At 43.4% G+C, this 26,877-nt stretch overlaps 2 protein-coding genes across 7 annotated transcripts in view; one reads left to right on the top strand and one right to left on the bottom strand.

Moving 5' to 3' along the window:
- Nucleotides 1-6,280, bottom strand: part of farp2 (FERM, RhoGEF and pleckstrin domain protein 2) — a 29,852-nt gene extending 23,572 nt beyond the window's left edge. For all 5 annotated transcript variants that reach the window (XM_079267776.1, XM_079267777.1, XM_079267779.1 and 2 more), the window contains exons 1-2: nt 6,188-6,280; nt 5,291-5,524 (exon numbers count right to left, since the gene is read on the bottom strand). In XM_079267776.1, the coding sequence (XP_079123902.1) occupies nt 5,291-5,491 (201 nt within the window). In that variant the 5' untranslated portion in view covers nt 5,492-5,524; nt 6,188-6,280. The remainder of the gene's footprint in view (nt 1-5,290; nt 5,525-6,187) is intronic.
- Nucleotides 6,281-10,148: 3,868 nt separating this feature from the next.
- Nucleotides 10,149-26,877, top strand: part of hdlbpa (high density lipoprotein binding protein a) — a 17,259-nt gene continuing 530 nt past the window's right edge. The window contains exons 1-28 of one of the 2 annotated variants that reach the window (XM_079266922.1): nt 10,149-10,217; nt 12,353-12,424; nt 14,940-15,054; nt 15,157-15,323; nt 16,839-17,054; nt 17,145-17,351; nt 17,454-17,669; nt 17,770-17,976; nt 18,063-18,170; nt 18,273-18,377; nt 18,593-18,671; nt 19,296-19,435; nt 19,519-19,623; nt 19,714-19,827; nt 19,936-20,022; nt 20,118-20,249; nt 20,960-21,178; nt 21,582-21,803; nt 21,926-22,144; nt 22,249-22,387; nt 22,493-22,641; nt 22,731-22,835; nt 22,953-23,087; nt 24,033-24,176; nt 24,358-24,537; nt 25,433-25,549; nt 25,687-25,836; nt 25,933-26,877. The exon at nt 25,933-26,877 is cut by the window's right edge and continues 530 nt beyond it. In XM_079266922.1, the coding sequence (XP_079123048.1) occupies nt 14,979-15,054; nt 15,157-15,323; nt 16,839-17,054; nt 17,145-17,351; nt 17,454-17,669; nt 17,770-17,976; nt 18,063-18,170; nt 18,273-18,377; nt 18,593-18,671; nt 19,296-19,435; nt 19,519-19,623; nt 19,714-19,827; nt 19,936-20,022; nt 20,118-20,249; nt 20,960-21,178; nt 21,582-21,803; nt 21,926-22,144; nt 22,249-22,387; nt 22,493-22,641; nt 22,731-22,835; nt 22,953-23,087; nt 24,033-24,176; nt 24,358-24,537; nt 25,433-25,549; nt 25,687-25,836; nt 25,933-26,022 (3,828 nt within the window). In that variant the 5' untranslated portion in view covers nt 10,149-10,217; nt 12,353-12,424; nt 14,940-14,978 and the 3' untranslated portion in view covers nt 26,023-26,877. Of the gene's footprint in view, nt 10,218-12,352; nt 12,425-14,939; nt 15,055-15,156; nt 15,324-16,838; nt 17,055-17,144; nt 17,352-17,453; nt 17,670-17,769; nt 17,977-18,062; nt 18,171-18,272; nt 18,378-18,592; nt 18,672-19,295; nt 19,436-19,518; nt 19,624-19,713; nt 19,828-19,935; nt 20,023-20,117; nt 20,250-20,959; nt 21,179-21,581; nt 21,804-21,925; nt 22,145-22,248; nt 22,388-22,489; nt 22,642-22,730; nt 22,836-22,952; nt 23,088-24,032; nt 24,177-24,357; nt 24,538-25,432; nt 25,550-25,686; nt 25,837-25,932 lie in introns of both variants that reach the window. The other variant, XM_079266921.1, reaches the window with a different exon arrangement.

Below are 26,877 nucleotides of genomic sequence, written 5' to 3'. Positions count from 1 at the left end.
ACAAAAGAGTCAGCGTCGTCATGCACCGAGCTCCGAGCAGATGGGGTCAAACGTCTGAAGTGTTTTTGTAACCTGTTTTTGTAACCCTCTGGATTAAGACATCTCCATCCAATAATCTGTACTTTCCCTTTTAATGTTCACCTCTTTCAGCAGATTTACAGCTTGCTAAACCGGCACAATGCGTCCAAACAACTTGGACATGGAACTCAAATGTATCCACCTCTTTTTTTCTTAAATTTTCTTTCACCAAGCTATAAAAACCATTTAAATAGAGCGATTGGTTTGACAAGAGAACCTGAACAAAGGGAGATCACAATATAAACAGATGTTTTCCCCCACAGGGTAGCAGCCATGAGTGAAACTACTGTGTTACTCATTAACCCTCTGAAGGAATGTGAAACTGCATTCACAGCAGTATTCAGTCTTCTTGAGGGGGAGTCAAATCCTTTATCTTCCAAAATCTGAGAGCGATGGATGCCAGCTGGCAAAAAGAAGGGACACGGTACGCTCCTGTAAAATAAAAATCACCCTCACATCCTCCTGCATGAACATACAGGAAGTTTGAATCATCTAGCTGGTTTTATCTCCAGAGGAGTTTCTACACGGTATCTCCTCACACCGCAGACAGTTGCAGATCACTTCCCCTCACCGCTGACCACGCCGGCTTATCTGTGCGGTTGCTGTGTACACTTGCGGGCACACAGTTGTTATACCGGCCTTGAAATATGCATTCCAGAACAGTGATGAAGATTAAATTCATGAATATATTCGATCTGTGCAGTTTTATATTGTAGCCAAATTGAAATATCTGGGTTTTGAACTGTTGGTTGGGCAAAACACGCAATTTTTAAAAACAGGTACTTTGGGAGATTATGATGAGCATTTTTCAAAATTTTATTTCACAATTTGATATTTTATTTTAAAAGATTATTTTCATTAATAATACCACGGATGAATTGATAAAACAATTGTGAGTAGCAGCCCCACGTGTTGCATGAGAGAAAGGAGAGTATTGTGAATCCCTCTAGTTTAATGATCACAATTATCATGACTAATGATCATTCCTCAATCGTCTGAAAGCATGAATAAAAACTAATACAATTAGATTATTCACAAAAAATATATCTAAAAATGTGGTCGACATTAACCGACCCCAGTCTTCAACCATGATTTATCTAAAACCATTCTGCCGTGAAATCCTGCGGGCTGCTACCCAACAGTCCAGCTGGCGTTTTTCAGTTTGAGCGCATCTGTGAGTTTGTTCACACCAAACTTGAGACCTCCGTCTCATCTCTGAGCTCCAACGTTAAGGCCGGTCAGTGGGTCACCCAATCAACCTCAGGGAGCAGCAGGGATTATCACGAACAGATGTTTCTCTGGGAGACAAATCTTCCCGTGTGTGTGTGTGTGTGTGTGTGAGAGAGTGTGTGTGTGTGTGTGTAGATGTGTTAGAGTGTGTGTCTGTGAGGGGAAGAGAAGGGGGGGGGGGGGTGCAGGGTTTGAAAGCAGCTATGCACATAGAACGAAGAGGGGAAATGCACAGAAGCGCAGGTGACCCAGACGTCACCCAGCCCGATTTGGAATCAAAGGCCTGGGTGTAGCTCGCATGACAGGTTTTGAGCGTTGTTCATACTCCCCCAGCCAACCGGTAAACAGCAGTGGGGCTGGGGCAGGACCTCCTACTGACGGCAGGGGGTGTGTTGGGACTTGCATTCGGCACAGCGGGACGCACATTGTCAGAACACGCATTTTAAAAAGCCCTGCACACCGGTGGCCTTTGTCACAAGTCTGCGAGGAGACATTTCTCAGATCGAGCGGTCCTTTGATGCTTTTCTCAACTAGAAGACTTTCATTAAAAAAAATAAAAAATAAAAAAAGGCATCGGTCAGGACACACCTGAGCAGGAGCGTTTGTTTTGGCAGATACACGCAATACTGTGGTAATCGGGATCAGGTGGTTTATTTATTTTTAGTGCCTTCTGCTCAGGTCACCTGTGTAACCCAGATACTGTTAACACTAGTCATGGCCTCCAAAACACAGAGGAAAAAGTATTAAAAAAATAAAAGAGATTACAGGTGGGAGTGGCTGCCAACTGCTCCCAACGGCAAAATACAATACCAGAACAATAACAGCAGGAGAGATCACACGAAACAAGTCCTTCTATGCACTTGAGTGTTTGGCTCCTTCAGCATACAGCGTGACAGTGGGCTTCGTAGAGATGAGAGCCGAGTGCTCAGCTGTACTGGCTCATTGTTTTTGACACGAAACAGACGCCCAATTCCGCTTTTATAACCCCCAATACCAGTCTGATATGACTTTATCTTTTAACTAAACGCGTGCAGCGTAATGTCTCAGGGAGACATCAATTATTGTTTCAATGTATGTTTTAAATCTCCTTTACTTTTTACTACTGAATTTTATTTCTTACACTGTTTCTTTAATTGTTTTTAAATCTCCTTTTCTTTTGCCTTATGTTTTAATGCTTTTAATGGTTTTATGTGAAGCACTTTGAATTACCTTGTTGTTGAAATGTGCTAATCAAATAAACTTGCCTTGCCTTGCCTTGCCTATTGCAGGATAAGTAAAAATAAATATTTCACACAAAACACAACAACATCCAGACCAAGTCCATCTTGGAACAAACAGATAAAAAACAGCACATGCACAAGTTTCACAAAAACAACAACAAAAAAGATTCTGCTGCAGGCCAGTGGTTGAAATTCCAAACTTTTAGCAGGGCTCCACTTCTGTGTGTGGGTGTGTGTGTCCCCTCCCCCACCGCCCTGACTCAAACTTTGTACTGGCCACGACTGCTCCCTCTGAAGAGCTGCTCTTTTAACACCAGAGGCCATCCCCCCCCCCCCCCCCTCACCAGCAACCCACTTGGTTGTCAACCCCTCTACTTATGTGCTTGTTTGCTAACACTAAAGCAAAGCCACCCCCCCACCCCCGATTCCCTCCCACCGATGCCCCGACTGTACCGCACTTTCACATGGCCGTAGCTCCACATCCAAACCCTGGGCCCTTTTTATTTGAGAGTTAGGGCCCCGGCAAAAGAAGAAGGGGGCTGGCTGTTGCTGGATAAAAGGAGCCTGTGTTTCCCCTGCCATGCCTGGGCCCAGCCTGCCCTGTCCACAAACCACAAGGCTGAGCTTTCTCCTGTGCGGCTGGCAGCGGGGAGGGGCCCTGTGGACGAGAGCCATGGAGAGCAAATGTCTGCTGGATGACGACGACCATGCTGGGTACCTGCAGCAGGCGGAGGCCACGGATCAAAGCAGCTATGATCTGATTTGGCCGTTGCAGCACCACGAACACGCATATTCAAATCGCACCACGTGTCCACGCGGTCACCCCGTCATGAGATCAAAATCCGTTATGCATTACAGGTGCAAAAGCATAAAGCGTGGCAAAGCCAGGACGATATCTAGTGAGAGTGCAGGTAATGACGGCCGATAAAGACTTTGCACAAACGAACGAGGCAGCTGAGCAATCAAAACGCAGGGGAGGCGGTTGCATGGAGGACACAACCATTCAACGCTGCAATTTTGTGGCTATTTTTGCATGAAGAAAAAAAAAAAAAAAAACTACAATCACAAAGCATTTTTCATTAAAAAGGAGATTGTGGACCCATAGACGATATATAGCACACAGGCAGTTATGAACACTAGTCATGTTAGCGGATGTTTTGCTCGGCAGCCACTCAGTGCATAGACAGAAATACCATTCTCCTAACAGCCCACGACCCGTTCTGTGTGAATGAACAGCGACATCAAGCAATGTTGGTCACCAGTGGTGGACAACAGAGCCTCTCAGAGGCCATCTTGTCCGCGGAAAAACTGCAGTCTGCTTGACAACAGGATTGCCGTCATTCCCCGTTTTGCAGGAGGTATGTACTTCTGACTGCCACCTCCTATCAACACCAATGTCCAGAGCATATACTTTGAACTCTCTGGGCCAAACTGACACAAAAAACAAACTTCTTGAAAGTTTATTTTCCTTTGAGATGAGCAGGGAGCCGCTTCCAGACAAATTAAAACTTGTTCCCGTCACATTCTATTAACGCAAGACTTTGAGACAACATATAAGATTATGAAATGTCCGTCTCAGCAAACTGCCCAAACTACATCTGCCAGAACAGTTAGTGTTGTGGTAATGCAAGGATTTAGGACAGAGTGGTTGCACAAGTTAAACACACCAACCTATTCTCGTAGAATGAGTGGCCCATAAGTCTAGATTTATTACGCTGCAAATAAAAACATTGATCAGTCACTGACATAAGTGTTTATTCATTGTGGAGAATCCACCCCGACACACACACACACACACACACACACACACACACACACACACACACACACACACACACACACACACACACACACGCACACACACAGGAAACTTGCTCTGATAGAGTGGCTTCCTTATTGCTTCCTATTTGCCTTCTGAATGACTCCAGCGGCAACTTAGCAAGTAAACATCGGAAAGCACTTCAACAGTGTGGATCTAAAAAGTTTGCCTAAACTAACAGCCAATCTTTAAAAAAAAAAAAAGGATTAACCTCTCTGTAAAATAATTACAATGAAAAGGCAACATGACAGCCGTCCTGCTTCGTTACAGATCATGTTAATGGTAGCTAATTACTTCTAAATTTCAGTGTAATTTGCCTTGCACTGTATTGCTTTAAAATTACTTCTTTTTTTATGATTATTTTGTTTTTGTGGTTGCAGGGATGATGGCAGAACAAATAAAACCAACATTTGTGAGACACTGTCCTGTCTGCCAATTTCATCACCATTCAAGTAAAAAAAAAGAAAAGAAAGCATAACAGGAGACTAAAAACAGGAGAGTAAATATTATTGGGAAGCTATTCCTGCAACCTCCACAGGAAAACACAAGCTGATGATTAAAAAATGAACCTGTCGTTTCCCTTGAACACACAGACTGAAACTAATTAAATAAAAATGGTAAACATAAACAAGCTCGAGTCCTGGATGGCCATATGATTAGCCAATGCTGAGGAACATAAAGTACTTAACTACTGCTTGAGTTGACAGACAATAAACTAAAACAGTATCCTGGTGAGTTACACTAAGTTACCCGAATAAGCCTTAAGGAGGGAAGGGATTTCAGCACCAAAGCCATGTGGCAGCTGTCACCAAACCCCGAGCCACACGCACCCCCACGGTAGCCCGGGTCAGATGTGCGGCACACTGCAACCGTATAAACAGTGTCAATAAAAGTGCATGCAAGATACACGGGGACTGTGCGCAATAGTCCGGGAGACACTTACGTCGACATCAAAGAATTCCTGGGAGTCGTCCAGCCCCTGCACGCGGATTTGTAGCCCTCGTCCGTGGCTCTTGCTCCCGTTGACCATGTTGCCGCCGAGGCTCTGGCCCGGCTCCAAGGTGCTGATACCGGGGTTGAACTGGGCTCCCAGCCGTATGCCAGGGGTCTGCAGGACCCGGTATGAACCCTCGAGCTCCCCCATTTTCTGCTCAGAGCAGCTCCCCCCACCTCACTCCTGCAAACACGAGTAGGACGGAAAAAGATCACAGTTTGGAGGGGGGGGGGGGGGGGGGGGGAAACGAGGAACCTTTTCGTGGTTAAAGTAATGTCGCATTGTGTCTGGGGTGAGTAAATGTGTCATGAGTGTTGTAGTACAACGTCAATAGCGTCTGCATGTTACGTTCCCAAAAACAAGTAGTCTTAAGCCGTTTGCAGACACGCGAGGCTCATTCATAATACGTGTAACACACAGCATTGACATATCGGGAGACCAGAGGCTAATATACGCCCGAGGTATCTATGTAGCATTCAACAGGAGTGTAGGTAGAAACCCACTAGAAAGGACGACATTAAAGTACAAAACGAAACTACGGAGGACCCATAAGACTACGTTTATTAGCGTGCGTTGCACCTGGGCCTAAGTGGGTCAGCTAGACTTCAATGTTACACTTACCAACATTATTAAAGCGAGAAAAAACGTTCACAAACTATACATAACTCAAGTTTATTGTCTTTCTTTTTTTTTTTTTAATGGAGCTCAGTGGATAACGTTGTTAGTTTACAGTGGAGCGAAACGAAGTATTGATACCCACAACCGAGTTTTCTCTCGGGGGGGAAAACGAACACACGAAGCTAACCAGAGTGTCTAAATGTGTCCATAAAGTAGCGATAAACTTACCGTCTTTATCCGTAACGAAACTAAATGCTAAAAGTTAGTTACACCGTAGGACACTACTCCTGTCCATGGTCGTCGTCGTCCGACGGAGTGCGTATTCAGACTAGTTTGTCATTGGCTAAAACAGTCCCAGTCGTCCTGCCATTGGTTGAAATGTGGCCGAGGAGTGAAGATTTGCCTTCCTTTACTTTAAATAGCGTCGACGGATGGACGAATATACTGCACTGACCGCCTGAAAAATTACATGTTGTGGTTTTTCATAAGGCGTCGTGGAAAGTTTAAATAGTGTGCGGGTTCGTTCCTACGTGTGTTGAATCGAGAAGGAAATTTATAAAAAATATAGTTGTATCTGATTTGACTCACAGAGCAAAACAGCCTTTATTTAAGTTTGGGCTACACTTTGACCCGTAGATAAAACGAAGTAGATGTAGGTTTTTTCTCTGTAACCTTCGAAAATCACTAAATAAAGTACACGTTTGGTCTCTTGGCACATTAGGTGACAGTGCGTGCGTCACGAGACGATATATAACAGCTTGTTTACATCAATCATGAGGAATGTGATGCATATATTTGCACGTCGGTGCGTTTTTTTGTAGGATAAGAGTCCGAATGAACTTTATCACGAGCAGGAAAATAAAGTGACTTCTGACGCTGTGAAGGAGCGCCCCCTGCTGTCTTCTTTACTTCAAATCTGTAGTAAAATAGACCCCATACATAATATAACAGATAATGGACTATATATGTTTGCGTTTGTACTCTTTTTTTAAATATATATGCAACCATGTAGCAGACATGTTAGTTTCGTACACATATCTTAATAAAGGCATTCATGTATTTCTAATATATGCTGATATGTTGAAAAACATCATACTGTGTAAAATCAATGACTATTATATATGAGGTGAAATTGAGAACGAGGTCCACTTTATGTTTTACTGTCCTGTCTACAAGGACATGAGGGATCTCGTACTCGAGCAAAATTACTTCCATTTATGTTGATTTATTTTGGCTGGATGACTACAAAAAAACTTGAGTAGTGGTTCAGGAAAGGAACCTTTTATGTAGCAGATGTTATTTGCCAGGCCTGGGAGAGAAAGCAGAATATTTTCGTTAAGCTCGAGCGGTGAAGTAATCTGTTTTTATGGTGTCTCATAAACCCATGAGGGTTGGTGTTGCTATGTGCATGACACGGGAAAAAAAAGAAACGAATCAATCAATCAAAAAAAATATGTTTTTGATGCGAACTAAAGGGAAATCGTTTTTGTCAATCTTACTTTATATATGATATGATTAAGTGTTCATCTGGCCTATATGGTAAACTAAAGTGTTTCTGGATTACAGTTGACAATGTGATATATTTAGATAACATGGAGAAATATTCGATGTAATCTGCAGGAGAGGGGTGTTAGTGTCCATTGATTCATCATATCATCTCATAATTCATTCTTTTCACCTGCCAATTTGTTTTTCAGGGCCAAGGAGTGGAATCTTTCCCAGCATGCAGTGGGATGAAAGCAGGGCATCAGCGAGGTCATTGGTCCATCACGGTGCTCCTTATCTGCTTAATTCCTGCAAACACAGCGCTCATCCTTAACGGCCATGTTGATAGATGATCACATGACGCACTTGTCAAAACGTGTGTCGTTGAACTTTTGTCTTCGCCTGATTTGTAGTTACAAATGCATCATGGTTGTTTTTCTGTCAGCACAGTTTTGCTTCTATTTGCTGTTTTCCTCTTTGTATTTAGCAGATTTTTCTCATTCTTTAGTTTCTGCTGTTGCTCATTCAGGAGAAAGATACAGATGGTATCCAATCGTGGAGTCTGGACTGATTTGATCAGTGGGCATTATCTTCAAAGTGCCCTGGTCCTCCTCACAGTGGTGTGATGAAATTAATCTGGTTGATGTGTGTTTCAGTCAGAATATCAATGCTTGCTTAAGGGTGGACACACTAACAGCAACACATGTGCACTGCAATGCGCATTAGTACAACAGTCTTGTTATAAACATTTGTTTCTAGTATTTCTTTGCTGACTCCGTGTCAGAGAGGCTTTTGAGGCTGTAGAGTAGACTATGGTGCTACTATATCCATTATATTATAATGACCACTGAGCAAAAAAAAAGTAGCTGACCTCTCTAAAACTGTTTCACCTCAAAGTGATCATGACAGAGTATTTTGAAGATTGTTATTGTGGATTTTGTTCAGCCTCTCCGGTTTCACTGTACTGATGTCCCCAAAAATAGAACTACAAATAATAAAAAGTAAATTGATGCTTTCCAGTATGTTACAGTCATCATTGCAGAATTGGTGGATTTAGAGAAAGTCTAGGGTAGGGTATTAGCCAAAGTTGTTCAATCAACATTTATTAATAAGATTGTAACAAATCTATTAAACCTCGAGCACAAAATGATTGAATGTGAGCTGTAAGGTTCATTCTTGACTTGACAAAATATTATTACAATCTCAAGGTCCTTATTACATTTCTTCTGGAGCTTTCGGTGTCATCTCATGGCCCTCATCAGCTGTCAAACGGAGCAAACTCCACCTGCCACTGTAGGACATGCAGTCCATCTAAACGTTCCAGAATAAATCTAACAAGTGAAAATTTGAGCGAGTGTCTTGAAAAAGAATTTCAGGAAATTGATTGAACTTCAATTAAACTGAACTGGAAATTTTAACTAACACTTGGAATTTGCATTAGCCTACATAATGTTTGTGTATGAACGTCTACACTTCATTAAGAAGTGATGTGTAGCTACAGTCTCATGTTATGTTACACATATTACTGCATAACAATCTTTTCTTTGTGTTTGGGAATCCAGCTTCAAATTTGTATCCTGATAAAAGAATTTCTGAAGGATTTCCTTTGCACATGGACAACAGATGGATTTTTTTCTGGCATTTTTAAGATTTCTGGAGATTTCTGATCAGAATGAATTGACTTTAATCATGGTTGGATTATGAGACAGTGTGCCTCTGGGCACAGACACACCTCTCTTACATATCTTGCAAGACACACAGACTTCATACTTCTTTTTTTTATTACGTTGTGTCTCTTTGTAGTCGATTTGTGTCTTGTTGAGGTCATTTTGAGTCTCTTTGCAGTTGTTTTGCATCTCAATGAAGTATTTAAGTGTCTCTTTGCAGTCGTTATGTGTCTCTTTGTGGTTGTTTTGAGTCTTTATCTGGTTGGTACGTGTCTCTTTGAGTGACATTTTGAAGATGAAGGTCAAGGGGGCCGTCAGTCACTAATCCATCCATGACTTTTGTCTCTCGTAGCATGCTTTGAGCTCAATTACAAGGTGCATTTATTTGTATTTGCGTGTTTCGCAGTCCACTGGCTGTAAACTGTGGACTCAATTACTTTGTGCTGGAGTATATCCATAAACAGCTAGCTGAGGAATGACCTGAGAATGCAGCCTCCCTGAACTTGTATTAGGGGAAGTGTTTCTGCACATGCCTATGTTGTCCTCCAAGATAACTGCAGGATTGTTTGACATGTGCATATTGCTCTCTCACAATTCACGGCAACAACATTGTGAGCCTACCTTCACAACATTAAAAAGGGATAGCACTGAAGGAGGATTGGCACGGCTCATCCTTTATCTGATCCCACTAAAGAGTGAAAATACATTGAGGAATTTTCCCATATTGAAATGTGTGATTAATAGTCGGTAAAGAATGAATTTGCCACCTCATCTGGTCTTTTTTGAGCATAAATACTGTCCTCCAGACATGATTTTAATCCACCCCTGATCCAGCCTAGGTTTAACAAGGGAAACAACGTTAACCACATCTTATCTTACGGCTCATTTTACTATGCTATGTAAACAAAGAGCTGAAGTTGTACACGAGTCTGTAAGTCTTGGATATGAAAATAAATTATTTGTAATCGGACTCTTTGACGTGACGTTGGAGGATATGATTGGTGGGCGGCACTGGTATATATCCGTCAGCCTTCAATCCCACCTTCTCGCCAGTGGAATTTCATCTCAGTTCCTGCACCTTCAGGGCACACGAGAACATAAAAGAAGTAAGTACTCCACTGTTTTCTCCTGAATATTACTGTATTGCCTTTACAGAGGGCCTTCACTTGTACTATACATGGCGGAGTGGTACTTGTTGGGGAGACAGTTTGTTGGTGAACCTTGGACGTTACAGTGTGTTCTGGCCTGACTCCGTGTCGTTTCTCCTCTGCTCAGCTGTATGCCTACGTGGACTTAGCGAGCTAGTAGAACCGACTGTAAGCTAACATGAGCTCGCTGGCTAATGCTACACTTCAACTTGTACTTTTTACGACCGTGTTAGCGTTGGCTAATGTATATAAAAAAGACACAACCCCCGTGTAGAAATATGACAGAGTTATTATAAGGCTTACATGTTCAATCCGCTGTTAGCCTAATACCATTAGCTGGCTAATGAAGTTGTGTGTAGGGCTGTTTAAGAGAGCCAAGCTACATGTAGCCGAGGAGCTACGTGTCACAGTCGCACAGTCAAAGTTTTTAGCAAGTTTGCTAGCTAGCGCTAGCTTAGGGTTTGGAGCTAGTAATCCACGCCACAGTGATTTTGTTACTGAAGATGCCACTTTTACGAAGATGTTCTCATATTTGCCGAAGATCCGACGTTATATTGGCGTCCCTGGGAGTTGAGTTCACGTTAGTTCATCTCGATTTTAGTACATTTTACCGGTCACTCGACGTTAGCCAACAGACGGCAGTTAGCACACACTGTAATGTGTCGTTGGCAACTGTCAGCCACCTCGTTAACTTGATATTGTGTTAGCTAGCACCCACACTAACCAGCTACTTAAACCCTTAATCTGGGATTTGTGTATAACATTATATTGGCGCTGAGGTGGCCATGCTGCAGCTAACGTTAATGCAAATGTGACTAGCAGCAGGACGAGCACGTCAGCGTTAACTTGAGCAGCACATTTAGTGACCTCGTCGGTTAGATAATATGCCGATGTATTTTGCTACGTTGGTTGAACGCTTTGTGTGATTGGGCTTTAATGAGTTTATGGAGCGCCTGACTAATGTAGTTATTAGTCCCCAGTTCATACGTAAAATGCGTCCTTGACATGGTAACGTTAGTTAAGACAAAAAAAACTGGCATTGTGTTGTAATTCACACGTGTCATTTTAAGCCATGGAGTTACTGTCTCTATTTACTGACTGCTGCTGGTGTAGACATGGGCAGTAACAGTATTTGTTGGTTTACTGGTGTTAAAGGGAACAGGCCGTGTTTTGTTGCCCGTGCTAACACTACTAGGCCACACAAAATATCGTTACTAATATTACGAGTTGGTTAGTTAATTAACGTTATATCTTCATTATGCTTACGTTATAAGTACTACGTGTGCTTAAAAGGGTATCTTTCCCCTTGACATACATGTGCAGACCTTAGTGAGAGGACAGTTTGTTTCGCCAGTGGCAAACTAGTAGAATAAATCCAGATGTTTTAATGACTTTAGCACAAATTGTCACGCCATGTCAAAACTTCACAGCAGTTATTGATCACACCCTTTCAATTAGAAACATATATTGTCGTTCTTACACAAGAGAGTAATGGCCTATTTACCTGGTTCACCCGCAGCAGCTTCATTAATTGCCAGGTCTGTCCGATGGGACAGTGTCCAATTATAGAATCCAGATGCTTGTCAAGGAGAGTGATACTTAACTGGAGTTCAGTAATGCCCATCTTGGCCTCAACTTTATCTGAATGCTCTTTTATTTCTGGATGGTTTCAGTTGTCTATAGTGGGAGTATTTTCGAAGTATTTTATTTCCTGCTGGTCTTACTAGAAGCACTACTTAAAAAATATATACAAGTTACTTTAACACTCTGAGTGATGCTGCCTTTCTATTTCCTGCCTGATGTTTCCATTTAATGAGTTTTAGCTGTGTAACTAATAATAACTGTTGTAGAAATGTCATTAACCATTTTTTGTAGTTTTTTAGTTAATGGGACATGATACACACATAAGCAATAATTCTAATTGATAATACAGAGATTTTTGAGAATATAATAATCTTTTTTGTGCAATAACAGTCTGTGCATAGTTTTTGAAGAGACTCTTGAAATAATTATTTCTTTATCTGTCTTTGAAACTAAGATGCCATCCTGGGTATTGTGATGCAGCTGATCCCTTTTTTCTTTGTGGTCTTTAGGCAAAAGCTGGCAGGCTGACGGGAGATTGCATCTTTACAGGACGGATTATCTGGTAACTGACCAATTAGCTGGTAAGTTGTTAAAACTATTCGCATTGTAAATTGCTGTCACTAATATCATCTTCAGCAATCCGTCAGCGCACCGTTTTGTTTACCCTAAAAGGGATTCCACCCACCCCAACCGCTTGAAGATTGGCCCCGTAGTAAAGAAGTATAATTAGGATTGTTGAGTAGAAAGCTTCAGCACTTTGGCCGTACAGCATTTTCTCACTGACATTTAGCACCAGTTCATCCTTCATACATGGAAACTCAGAGTAGTCCGCCATGCCTTGTACTTCACTTGTTAGCAGATGAAGTTGAGCCCACAGGGGATGCTGGATCTCCAAAGCAAGCTGAGAAACGTAGCCATGATGTGAAAAAGACTCAATTTATTTAATCCCACAGTCCGTTAGTATCTATCGAGCATTGTAATTCATTAAAGAAATTGCTCTTTTAACTGACGTAAGATGGATTTTCTGGACTCTTAGTACTCAACATCCCTTCACTTTTTTAGGGCATTTATTCAATTTAAAGCCGGCCACAAAGGACATCGTTTTATGTTCAGTCTCTTAATACACCTTGCCTGTTCTGGAAAAGCCACCATTCACTATTAAGTGTGTTGCAAACCTTTTTTTATTTTTTATTTTTTTTGGCTGATATTGACACATTGAGTTAGAATATGCACCTAATAAGCAAATACCTGTTGAGTAATTTGCAATAAGCGGGGCTTCGTTTACCCCCGTGTGGATGACTTCGACGTGCTTCGCACTTTCTTTGGCCATAAAAATGCCAACAAGGCGGGGACGGCCTACCTCCAAAATCCAATTAGTTGTTTGCATGCTCGTGCAATAATGAAATCCATACTAAGTGTTTGATTTAATGTTTAAATGAAGGATATTCACACACTTGACTTGGCAACAGGGTTTGCAAGCAGTAATGAGTGCTGGGCAGAGAGCAGCCTTAAGTTTATGAAGCCTGACAAGGAAGAGGCCACTGAAAGGGTGGTCTGAAAAGTGTAGGGGGGGAAACTGCCTGCTAAACCGACGACTGCCATGTTAAGGCTCCAAGTAAATTTCCTTTAATTGCCTGGTCTATGGAAAGAAAACTCTTTTCATATCAACAAGTTATCTGTGACATCTGGGAGTCTCTCTGTGCTTTCAGATGAATTTCAGCTGTGCTTGGGGGCAAAAATCCACCGTAAAACAATTCACATTCCTCTGCTCTTGGTTGGCCGGGGTTTAACTTTCTTTGCTAGCCAGAAAAACAGAGCAGTGACTCCCGATGATGACTTCAGTTTCATTATTGACAGTGAAGTGGTGTCATGCTGTAATCGGAGCACTTGTTTGTTTGTTTCCAACTTTGTGGAGCAAAAATAATTGTTAATGGAACTCAATCAACACGGCCAGTTAGTCAGAAATCCTAGTAACTGTAGGTCTCTTTTGAAAAAGGAAATGTGTCATAGATGAGCTGTTATGCTTGCTTTCTTTCCTGGAAAGAGTTCAGTTCAAAGACCCTAGACAGGACATCGGAGTTTCCTGTTAGCGGATTTTTGCTTTAATCCTATCCAACATGGACATACACTAGGGTCAGTGGGGGGAAAAAATCCTCTTAACCCCGGAGCCTACTCACTAGGTTACACTTCGAATAGCACTGGACAAAGACGGTCGCAAGAGAAGACAAACTGGTTTCTTGCAGAGAGACAAAATGTCCTGTAGCTTTGGCCCTGCCCACACCAGTGTTTATTTTTTTCTTTTCTTTTGCGGCGCTAAAGCATGATCTGTTTACTCTCCAGTCTCTGCATACTTTAACACAGGGCTAACATGCTAGTGTGACAAGAAGAAGTGTGGTTATTCTGTGAGAGACATGTTTTCTTTTGACACAGGTAGATCAGATAATGGTGAAAATCCCAAAGTCTGCCTCTGATAAGCTTGTATAGCATGCTTAACCTGTGCATCTGACACTTTGTTTCCCTTTTTTTCTGTTATCTAGTGTTTATGACAAATGAGTGTTTGCCAAACTCAATTTGTGAATTAAATAAGGAGCCGATCATACTTCTATGTCGCTGTTATTTCTGTTGTGCGAAACCTGTACAAAGCGACTACAACGTGTTAATGTGTCCCAGATGTGCAAGAACACGACACAAATAAGAGCAGTGACGAGTGTTACTCGATCCCTTAGCTGTGAAGCAAGTTGCTGTGTAGGTTAGACTGGCGCCAAACATTCATAACCGTGTGAATTTCTATTTTACGTTTATGTAACACGCTTGTACCAAGATGGAGGAAAAACAACATACTGTACGTTCTCAAAGTCTTGTTCAAGCTCCTGAAAACATGGTTGCTCTTGGTTGCATTGTTTCCTCTTGAGCATTTCTCTTTGATTGTTTATTTAAAAACAGTCCTTGGGTATTTAACACAAGTTTATTAATCAAACTTTGCTAATCTGCCCCATCACTCATAGTGAGAAGCTGATTTAGAAAATAATTGTCTAAATACTATGCGCTTCCTGTTGCCAAACCCTTTAACAACAATAATGCTTCCTGTCCTTCCAGTGGCACACTCGGACTCAGTGTAAACGTGGGATTTTGACCATGAGCTCAGTCGCTGTACTAACGCAGGAAAGCTTCAATGAGCACCGCAGTGGGCTCCGGCCAGAGCAGATTGGTGGTGAGTGTTCGGAGTTTTAAGGTTGCGCTTGATTTTGTAAAATGCAAACTAAGAGCTGTGAATGGATTCATGAGTGCGTTTGTTTTTTTTGTCTGTGTTCAGCTGCTGGTGCAGGACCCAGTGCTAAAGAGGAAGAGGATGCGCTTCCTACCTACAAGGACGCCTTCCCGCCTCTGCCCGAGAAGGCGGCCTCACCTGAGGGGACCCAGGAAACTACCAACGCCTGGACATCCAAGATCCGACCTCTCAAGTCTTCTGTTATCACCCAGGTAGAACGCTTTTCAAAGTTACCAACACATGAACTGAAAGGTTTGCTAGCTTTTGTATGAATATGTTTTGAAATTCACTGATTGAGGTTGGACTTGTTTTTTTCTTGTTTTTTTTCTTATAAATGGCTCAGAAAACGACAAAACTTTAACAAACAAGGGAGAGAAAAAGAAAGTGAGTTTGGGTGAGCGGTAGGAAAGAGAGAGAGAGCGCGCGGTGGTGTTGTGAATGAGAGAAAGCGTTATGTGCTGCAGCAGTAAATACTATGCAAGTGTTGTCGCAGTGAGACATTTTTGTTTTTTTAGCTGAACACTGCAGAGTGTGTTCACCCTGTGACCACCAGCAGCCCCCGTGCCATGTTGCTTTTTCATAAGTCAGTGGACTAATTTGCCTAATCTTCGCAGGACTTTAGAACGCTATGGAAAGGTCGACGACAGCGGGCGGAAGGAACGGTGTAGTTTACTTGAAAAATAGTCCCGGGACTAAAATGACCTGGAACTTTTCCCATGTTTTAATACGTGCGTACCAACACAGGTGTTTTCAGTTACCGTAATCTGGCTGATTAGACCTCTCCTCAGGTTGAAAGTGGGCAGAAGGGTTCCAGGAATTATGAGCTCACCAAAATCCAGATTTATCCACAAGGAAGGGGTTAAAGAGTTGTAAGTTGAGCTGCCTAACTGGGTGAGTTAGCACAGTCTGTATACGCCCCTCATAGTGCAGAGAAAAGGGTTAATCAGGCAGCCTGTGTTTGTGTACCACACATGCTTTAATATAATGTGTGATTTTAATGCATACAACTTGTCTTTTTTTTACAAGAACTCTACAAACTACAAGACATTTTTAGTGAATCCCTATTGTGAAAACTGATCAATGTTCCTACTTTGTAGCCAAATACGCCTTTTCCACTGCAGACGTTTTGGCTTGAAGTAGCAGGAAAAACACAGGTGCAATAATATTAACTCCAGCGATAAGCAGTATGCCGTGACAGTGAGCCCGCCCACACAACACCAGGGCCCTGGAACGGAATGCGATGTAGTGTTTGTTAATGTTATAAATCACTGCCATGCCAAAATATCTGCTGTAAAAATGACTCTTGACTAAATATTAGGATAAAATAATGTATAGCATACAGTACACTGACATGTGCCTCTAGCATTTTAAAAAGCAAAAGATTTTGGTTAGGCTTGTCTTTTAGTTTTGGTTAGGCTTGGCTTTCCTATTCAAGGTCAAAGGCAGTGAGAAATATCGAGAAATGTCCCACTGGGACATTGAGAGAACTTGAATAAGAAGATGTTGGGACAGTGAGTTATAGAACCCATTCGCTCATGCGTGTACCCTACAATGTGCGTGTATGTTGCATGCATGTGCAAGGGGTGGCTGTAGTCCACAGTTTCAAACTGTTTTTATTTTCAGTGCCAATGGGTCCCGATTTTATTTTGAGCCTTATCAGAGCAATTCATTCTGATGTAACAATTGTTCATCACATCAAATTTATGTTTTTCTTTTTCCACAACCAGGTGTTCCATGTGCCACTAGAGGAGCGCAAGTACAAGGACCTCAACCAGTTTGGGGAAGGTGACCAAGCAAAGGTCTGCGTGGACATCATGCACAGGACCGGAGCCCACCTGGAACTCTCCTTGGCAAAAGATCAGGGTCTCTCCATCATGGTTTCTGGAAAGGTGGATGCCGTGATGAAGGCCCGCAAGGAGATTGTGTCCCGACTGCAGACTCAGGTCAGGAGATCCGTCTCTTGTCTGTGATAACTGTACGCAGTATTAATGGTAGAGTACAATGGCGCCAACTGTCCGTTTTAACCCCGACAGGCCTCAGCCACTGTCGCCATCCCCAAGGAGCACCATCGCTTTGTCATCGGCAAAAACGGGGAGAAGCTTCAGGAGCTGGAGCTCAAGACTGCCACCAAAATCCAAATCCCACGACCCGACGACATCAGTAACCAGATCAAGATCTCTGGTACCAAGGAGGGCCTGGAGAAGGCCAAGCATGAGATCCTGTTGATCTCTGCTGAGCAGGTAACGCGTCTCCTGAGACGGTCCACTTGCTCCGTTAACATACGTCCCTCATATCGCAGTTTTAGGATCGATTGTCTTTTTTTCCCCCTCCTGCTCTTTTAGGACAAGCGTGCTGTGGAGAGAGTGAACATTGACAAGGTGTACCACCCGTTCATCACCGGCCCCTTCAACAAGCTGGTAGGAGAGATGATGCAGGAGACCGGTGCCCGCGTCAATGTCCCCCCTCCGAGTGTGAACAAGACGGAGATTGTCATCACTGGGGAAAAGGAGCAGGTGGCCCTTGCTGTGACGATGATCAAGAAGGTTTATGAAGAAAAGGTAACGTTGAAATCCCAACGATTGCGAGGAAAGAGCGTTTGCACAGATCACACCCATTCCCTGCTCGACTAACCTTTTTTTTTTTTTTTCTCCATCGTAGAAGAAGAGCACCACCACTATTGCGGTGGAGGTGAAGAAGTCTCAGCACAAGTATGTGATTGGCCCCAAGGGAAACACCCTGCAGGAGATCCTGGAGAAAACTGGCGTCTCTGTCGAGATCCCACCGTCTGACAGCAACTCCGAAACTGTCATCCTTCGCGGGGAGCCGGACCGTCTGGGTCAGGCCCTCACTGAAGTTTACGCCAAGGTGTGGAACTTTAGAAAATACGACCCTTTGACGTGGTTTATTGTTTATGAAACAAGCAACTTAAAGGTGCATGTTTCCTTTCGCAGGCAAACAGCTACAATGTTTCCTCGGTCACAGCTCCTTCTTGGCTTCATCGTTTCATTATTGGCAAGAAAGGGCAGAACTTGGCCAAGATTACCCAACAAATGCCCAAGGTCTGTTGAATTGTGATTTTATTTTATTTTCACGCCAACATTTTTAAATACACTTTTCTTTCTAATTTGTGACTTTATTTTTTTCATGGATTTTGCATCCAGGTGCACATCGAGTTCACCGAGGGAGAAGATAAGATCACCCTGGAGGGTCCCACCAAAGATGTGCAGATGGTGCAGGGCCAGATTGAAATCATAGTTACAGATTTGGTGAGTGTCTGGTTAACTATAGAACTGTATCAAGACACAAAGCCTGATTGACAATCAAAAGGCTTCTTGTAATGTCACGGTCATGTGCTCCAAAGTAGGTTGTGCAAAAGGAGGACCGGCATTGTGTCGCGTAAAGCACCTTTGACAACACTTACAAGCTACAGTTGATGTATTTCAGTGATTTTCATGTTTCTGTCTACTTTCACCATTAAAAGGTGAATCGTATGGACTTCACCGAGATCAGTGTGGACCCCAAATTCCACAGACACCTGATCGGAAAAGGAGGCGTTAACAGTAAGTACTGTGTTGTCAAAGCGCTGATGTATTGAATTGCAACAGTGCAACTCGGGGCTGTCGATATATCGAACATACTCTACGTATTGTAGCCTGGAGACAGCGAAAGAAGTGAAGCGCCAAAGCGAGTTTGTACGAGTTGAGGTCGGATACAGTGATTGGAAATGCCAGCCTCCATTTGGAAAAAGATGGGCACGCGACAGCCGCCATGCTTTTATTTTTTTGCACCACGTATTTATACTTAGTTGCAGTAAGACTGTCTAAGAACTGACTTCAAAATAAAAGCCACCTCCCGTTGAATGTGTTCAGCAATTTTGCATTCATTCAATAAGTCAGTCATGCCAGTAATCAAGAAATATAAATTAATGCATATTAAATATAAAACGAGTTATGATTTATTCATTTTTTAAACTCCCTGCATACTGTATTTCAAAAATACAAATACCTGTACATTTGTTATTGTGCTAGTGGTCAAACATAATAATAATAATAATAAAGAAGAATACTTTGTTCAGATTAGTTTACTGTGATCATGATGCGCATCATCATTTTGCAAAGTGCAACAAAAACTTGATCGGCATCCTTCTCAAGCCATATATATATATTTATTGATTTTATTTATAGTCAACCGCATCAAAGAGCTGCACAAGGTGACTGTCCGCATCCCCCCCGACAACGAGAAGAGCACCGTGATCCGTATTGAGGGGGATCCCCATGGTGTGCAGGAGGCCAAGAAGGAGCTGTTGGAGCTTACGACACGCATGGTGAGTACAACATTCACAGGCAAGATGCTGCAAATTGGATCCTGATGTGCCGTTGCTAAATACACCATCGTACTCTATCGCAGGAGAATGAGCGTACAAAGGACCTGATCATTGAACAGCGTTTTCATAGAGCCATCATTGGCCAAAAAGGGGAGAAGATCAAAGAAGTGCGGGACAAATTCCCAGAGGTGAGTTGGTAACGTTGGTGGTGGTGGTGGTTTGTCTGTACTGAACCCGTTAAATGTACCTGAGTAACTCCATGACCACATTTCTTCCAGGTCATCATCAATTTCCCCGACCCAGCACAGAAAAGTGACATTGTTCAACTTAGGGGCCCACGGAATGAGGTTGAAAAATGCGCAAAGTTCATGCAGAAGATAGTGGCTGAAATGGTAAGTCTTTTCTCCTACATGGGTTATCTGCCATAGACCGGTATATTTAAAAGGTTGGTTTGTTTTTGGCGTCCATGAACGTTAACTCTCAGGGATTCCTTTTGCCAGGTGGAGAATGGCTTTTGTCTCTCAGTCCCCATCTTCAAGCAGTTCCACAGAAACATAATTGGAAAAGGAGGATCAAACATCAAGAAGGTGCTGTGTATTTAAAAGAGAACTCATGTAGGTCAACGAGGTCTTCGGGGTGTCCCATGTTTGACTTGAACGATACGTTTCCTTTCGCTTTCTAGATTCGGGAGGAAACCAGCACAAAAATTGACCTGCCTGCTGAGAACAGCAACTCCGAGATGATCGTCATCACAGGCAAAAAGGCAAACTGTGAGGTCGCACGAACTCGCATCCTGGCCATTCAGAAGGAGCTGGTAAGCACGGGCGTGCACGCATATCTGTCGCTCCAAAGCTTTGGTTGACGGGTCTGAATCTACGTCGTATTAGTGTCGTCACGATGACTTCGATACGATACCCTGCCTGAATATCTGGACACAGATACGGAAACGATACCACAGCGAAACCTAAACATGAGGAAAAGTAATGGAATAAAAGATGGGAAAAGCTGCAGAAATCAGTAAGGCACCACAGTGACTGTCGAGAGCGCTGTGTTGTGGTGTGTGTGAACCAGACTGCTTTCCATTTAGCATCTCATTTCACATTCCAGAGAAACTGGGTAAAATAATACTTAAACGAATACTCTTTGGTGGATTATGTGTTTGTCGGATTACAGGAGATGCTTGGACAGCTTCAGAGAAGATGGTGAATCTTTTATCGGTACATTTGGTCGTATTTAGAGCTACATTGTTTGTTTTTTTTGTTTCTTTTCGACTTCATTAGTTGACTTCAAAGGGAAACCGCCTGTTGCGCAGGAACGCAATCCAGTCCTCTAGCAGAACTCTGCACACGCACTTCCTCCGCTGTCGCAACTCATAGGAAATAGCCTACCGCGCTTATTAAAACACTGTTATTCCGGTACAAATTAAATGGAATGTCGTACCGTTTTTAACGGCAGGGCATTGCAATATTTTCTGTACACCTATCAACACTGGTCCAAATACCTAATTACCGTCTCTGTGCTCAGGCGAACATCACCGAGATTGAGGTGTCCATTCCTGCCAAGCTTCACAACTCCCTGATCGGGTCGAAGGGCCGCTTTGTGCGCTCCATCATGGAGGAGTGTGGCGGCGTGCACATCCACTTCCCCATTGAGGGCTCAGGGATCGATAAGGTCACCATCCGAGGCCCTGCGGAGGAGGTGGAGAAGGCCAAGCAGCAACTGCTCGTCTTGGCAGAGGAGAAGGTTTGTAGAAATGAGACAAGCTGAACTTCGGTTGACCTCGCTGAACTGTCAGCCGTCAGGCAGAGGTCGCAGAGGGAGGGCCTCTGTGCCTCATTGATCATACATTACCACCTGCTGAGAGCTTCTGTCAGTGTCCTTTCCACTGTCGGAATGAAAAACGAGCTGGTGCATCGCTTGTAGTCGAGATGAAGGTTTGCTTTGCCTGTTGCACTTCTCTCCCTCAAGATTAAATCACGTTAAGCCCATTCAAACTTAAAATCAGCGACAGCATGACAGAGTTTTACATCCATTGTAACTTTGAAGTTCACAAAAGCCTCTTTTGTGCGGACCTTTTGTTGTAGTTGGAGTTGACTTGTGATCGATTTCTTGTTCTAGAAATAATTGAGTTCATATTTTTCCTCAGCAAACGAAGAGTCACACTGCGGAGCTGCGTGCCAAGCCGGAATACCACAAGTTCCTCATTGGGAAAGGTGGCGGAAACATCCGCAAGGTTCGCGACAGCACGGGGGCCAGGATCATTTTCCCCACCGCGGACGACCAAGACCAGGAGCTCATCACCGTGGTTGGCACTGAAGAAGCCGTGCGGGACGCTCAGAAGGAGCTGGAGGAACTCATCAGGAGTCTGGTGAGGCTCCAAATGAGTTTTGAACATGGCAGGACGGCGGCAGATTTCGGCTTTAGTTCTCTCACGACGCCAGTTTTTTCTTTTTCGTTTTTTTTTACAATGTATTCACTCTTTGGTTTCAGGACAATGTCGTCGAGGACAATATGACCGTTGATCCAAAGCACCACCGCTACTTTGTGGCTCGCCGCGGCCAAGTCCTCAGGGACCTTGCCGATGAGTATGGTGGCGTGATGGTGAGCTTCCCTCGCACGGGCACTCAGAGCGAAAAGGTCACCCTGAAAGGAGCCAAAGAATGTGTGGAAGCAGCCAAAAAGCGCATGCTGGAGATCGTTGAGGACTTGGTTAGTAGATGCAGTCTCGACGGCCTTTATTTTGTGTGTTGTTTTGCTCTTCTGTTTGAAATGTAATCAATGCCCCCCCCCAATTTGAACGTGGTCTTTTCCAGGACGCTCAAGTGACCATTGAGTGTGTGATCACTCAGAAGTTCCACCGTTCTATCATGGGTCCCAAGGGCTCACGGATCCAGCAGATCACTAGAGATCACAATGTGCAGATCAAGTTCCCAGAGCGCGAGGACCCGCAAGGTAAACGCGCGATCCGCATGAAGACTTTGAAATGGAGTCCCTCAATTACATAATGTTCTCATCAAACTTTGTCCAATTCATTTTTATCTATTTTTTTTATAGCAGCACCTCCTGCGGAGGCCCCAATTCAGGAGAACGGCGAGGCCAACGGCGAAGTGAAGGAGCCCGTTGATCCAAACGCGCCCAAAAAGTGTGACGTGATCGTGATTTCTGGCCGCAAAGAGCGGTGCGAGGCTGCCGTGGAAGCACTGAAGGTCCGCTTTCAAAACAGAGCTCATTATTTTTTATTGTTATTATTATTATTATTATTTCTCCAAATAGTTCCTCTGTCTCCTTTCCTTAGGCCTTGGTTCCTGTCACTATTGAGGTGGCAGTGCCTTTTGAGCTTCATCGCTACATCATCGGACAGAAAGGAAGTGGAATTCGAAAGATGATGGATGAATTTGAGGTGTGTGTTACAGACTTAGTTTGAAGCTAAATAAAAAAAATAAAAAAAAACACAAAACAATCCCATTGTGCATCCCCGTGTCAACTGCGAGTAACCTTGCTTTCTTTCTTCCTCCAGGTTAATATTCAAGTGCCTGCTCCTGAGCAGCAGTCTGATAAGATCGCCGTCAGCGGCCTGGCCAATCACCTCGACCGCGCCAAAGAGGGCCTCTTGGAGCGCGTCAGAGAGCTGCAGGCCGATCAGGAGGATCGGGTTAGTATTGTGTGGATGTATTCACAGTGAGGGATTATAAGCCTCCTTCTTTTTTTATATTTTTTTTTATTTAAAAAAAAAAAGAAATTTATAACCAGTGTTTTCAGAATTTGTAGAGATGGAACAATAAACGTCATCAGATTATTATAATGTATTTCATTCACATCAGGCACAGTCCTGCTGGTATCGGAGCTAACAGATTATTATGATGCGTTCAAGGTCTGTTTAGTGAAAATTAGTATTAAAGTAGATTAATACTATCATAATGTGTTCAAATGTAATCTTGTAAAAGGCGAGAAACTTGAATAAATCCAGTTGTGTTCACAGCAGTACATAGTGACCTGTTTAACTTCATAACATTAGCAGCTTGTAATACACCATTAAAACTGCTAATGCCCCCAAAGCATGTTTTCATCAAAGCAAATATTTAAATAGAAAGTCATTCATGTCTAATCATTATCATCTAGTCAAAGTCATTTTTTGTGTTTTATTCAAATAACCAGCAGAGACGATAACAAAGTAAATGGATACGATTTAGAACTGTTGACAGTTGACAGGGATTTGGGACAGTTGAAATTAGTCTTCGGGACAGTGATTAAAAATACAAAAAGTTGCCAGGTCAGAATTTTAGGAAATCTGAATGAGCAAATAAAATTCTGATTGGTGCGTCTCTACTGGTGTTTACTGAGGGGGTCACTTCTGCTGAATCTTTCTGGTGGGAGTGTCCTTCAGTGTAGAGCTTTCACATACATGGAGCACTTCAGTTATCTTTGAGATTACCTCAAAGGCCAACTGAGTCGGGAAAGAAATATTAAACATTTAATAATGAACCTTCTTTCCCATTGTTTGTTGCCCACCAGTTCCAGCTGAAGTGGAAATGAGTTGTGTGTGTCAAACTCTGTGGCGTTCTAACCCAGAGTATCGTTTCCACCAACCTCTCCACAGGCACTCAGGAGCTTCAAGCTGACCATCACTGTGGACCCCAAATATCACCCCAAAATCATCGGCCGCAAGGGCGCCATCATCACCACCATCCGCACTGAGCACGACGTGAACATCCAATTCCCAGAGAAGAATGATGAAAACCAGGTAACTTTAGTTCATTTTTAATCAAAAAGACTGGAGGTGAATGTACTCCATCAGCACAGCAGGTGGTGCTAAATGACCGGTTCATGAGAATAATAGTTAACCACAACTACGGTAGTTACTATCATAGAATTTATGCTGGCACAATAAGTCATGGTGAATTTGCTGCCGTTTTCCTCCACAGGATCAGATTACTATTACAGGGTATGAGCACAAAGCCATAGCAGCACGAGATGCCATCCAGGCTTTAGTGGATGAGCTCGAGGAGATGATCTCGGAGGACATCACCCTGGACAGCAGGGTCCATGCCCGCATTATCGGAGCCCGCGGCAAGGGCATCCGCAAGATCATGGACGAGTTTAAGGTGAGGCTGCTGAGAGAGGAAGCGTGCTCATCGGTGGATTACCACATTAAACCCAAAAGCCTGACAGTAGCACACCTGATGCTGTGGTGGTGGTTTTTCAAGCTTTCACTGTGTTTGCCACAAATCATTTATAAGCCTATTGTCTTTTCTTTTTTTTGGGGGGGGGGGGGCAAAATCTTACAGATTATTTCTCCACATATCAATTCAAAGGGAGCTTTTATTTTATTGTCACATACAAAAAATTAAATATAAAGTCGGGACAGTAATTTTTCAGAACCAGCCGTTCACAACTAGAACTACACCTGCATGCAGCTAAGACGCACATAACCAAGCCCTCCAAATTAGCTGCTGACATCATCAAATAACATTATAAACTTCTGCCCAGCTCAGACTGCTGGACACAATTCCCATCATCTCATTCCTCTGGAGAGAAGTTGACCTAATTAAAGGGACGGTTCACCCAGATCCCATTTGATCCAATCCCGTCTGTGCTCACACCTACAGATGATGGATCACCTATAGATGATGGTGTCATGGCTCTACCTTTTGGCCTGAGCCAGGCCTCAGTTCTGGTTTGAGTTAGATGGATTGGGACTCTTGTAATCCCTACTCCAAACAGCTAAACATGAACGAGCTTGGCAACGTCCCAGCTCGTGTGACGATGGTCCCCTAGCTGGGGGATACCTGAGAGAGCAACTTGGATATATTTTTCTAGAAAATAAAAATCCCAGTCGGTGCTACTCTGTCCTGGGCTGCCTCTTGGCCTGCCGCTGGGTCTTATCCTTGAGCCACCCCTTTTTTGTTTTTTATTTCTTTCTTTTCATGTTTTTGTTGCGTTTTATCGCTTCATAGTAGCCAAGTCTTTGACGGGGCTCGGCATGTCCATCTTTTTCAGGTTGATCTCAGGTTTCCACAGAGTGGAGCTGCAGACCCGAACCTTGTGACGGTCACAGGTCGCCCCGAGCTTGTGGATGAAGCCATCGACCACCTTCTGAACCTGGAAGAGGAATTCGTAAGTGTTTTTTGCATGCATGATAACTATTTTTATCTTTTTATTTTATTTTTACAGCAGATGGTATAAGATATGCCTGTAATGTTTGCTGTTTCCCTTTTTATCACTGATGCATTTTGCTGTGCTGCTTTTGCCAGATGGCAGATGCTGCAGAGAACGAGTCAAAGATGACTTACATGAGGCCTCACGGGGGAAGCGCTGCCGCCATGGATGAACAACGTGGCCCGTCCAAAGGCTTTGTGGTGAGGGAGGCTCCCTGGACCACTGGCAATGAGAAGGCGAGCATTGTAAGTTTTATTTTTTATTGCTTGACACTGTTTGAAATTAGAATCGGTCTCACCTTCCTCCCTTAACCCTGGTGTTTGGTTTTGTTTTACTTTCAGGCCCCTGACATGAGCAGCTCTGAAGATTTCCCCAGCTTTGGAGCCCCAGTGGCAGCCAAGAGCTCTCCCTGGGGACCCAAGCGCTTCTAAGCCATGCTGCTACAGATGGGCCTGAACTAAACCGGACACAATCTTCCCCTCTATCGCCCCACCCCGCCCCCCCCTCCTATTGACCCGGACTGACCGCTGACCCTACGAGTCTTCAGTTCTGAGAATGTCATCCTTCTCTGTGTACTTATCCTGCCCTGCCCTCGCAGATTCATCAGTCTAAAAGTGCTTTCAGATCCTGTAGTTGACTTGTGAGCTTTTGTATCTGCATTTAACAATGCTCTCTTAATGCTTAAAAAAAGAAAAAGAAAAAAAAAGGGTAAGTCTGTACGAGACTGACGTGGTTTGAACTGTTATACCAAATTCAGCGGTGGACAGACATGAGTTTTATTTAGTTTTGGTTTTTTTGAGCTGCTCTTCTCTTAGTTGCCTTTGCAGGTTTGGGTGAAGGATGAATTACAGCTGGTGACGTGTTCCGACATGATGACTGACCGAAGAGGGGCCAGCTGTTTCAGTAAACCCCCCCCCCCCCCCCCCCCCTTTACTCATGTAGCCGAGCGAGAGTTTTCTGTCGTTAGCTCTCAAGCACACTGCAGTGGTCGTCCTCGTTGTCGCATCTTTCCATTTGCTTGGTAACTCTGCTTCTGTGAGTAGTGGCACGTACCTTGTAGCCTTACGAATTGGCAAACTTTACAGGGAGGGGGATCAGCAGTCGTCGCTGCCGCAGAACGGCACCCATTCAAACTGCCAGATGCTTGGAGGTCATGCCCCGAACTAAACTTCTTACAACACTATGGCCTAGCGCTCCAACGTATCAAACCTCACACTAACTGTTGAATGAAACTTTTTTTTTTTTTTTGTCCTTTTTTTTTTTTTTTTTTTTTTAACATTCAAAAG

The sequence above is a fragment of the Melanostigma gelatinosum genome (genome assembly GCF_949748355.1).
Source record: "Melanostigma gelatinosum genome assembly, chromosome: 4".
Taxonomy (NCBI): Eukaryota; Metazoa; Chordata; class Actinopteri; order Perciformes; family Zoarcidae; genus Melanostigma; species Melanostigma gelatinosum.
Note: the sequence above shows the minus strand (reverse complement) of the source record. Positions and strands in the feature narration are given on the sequence as shown.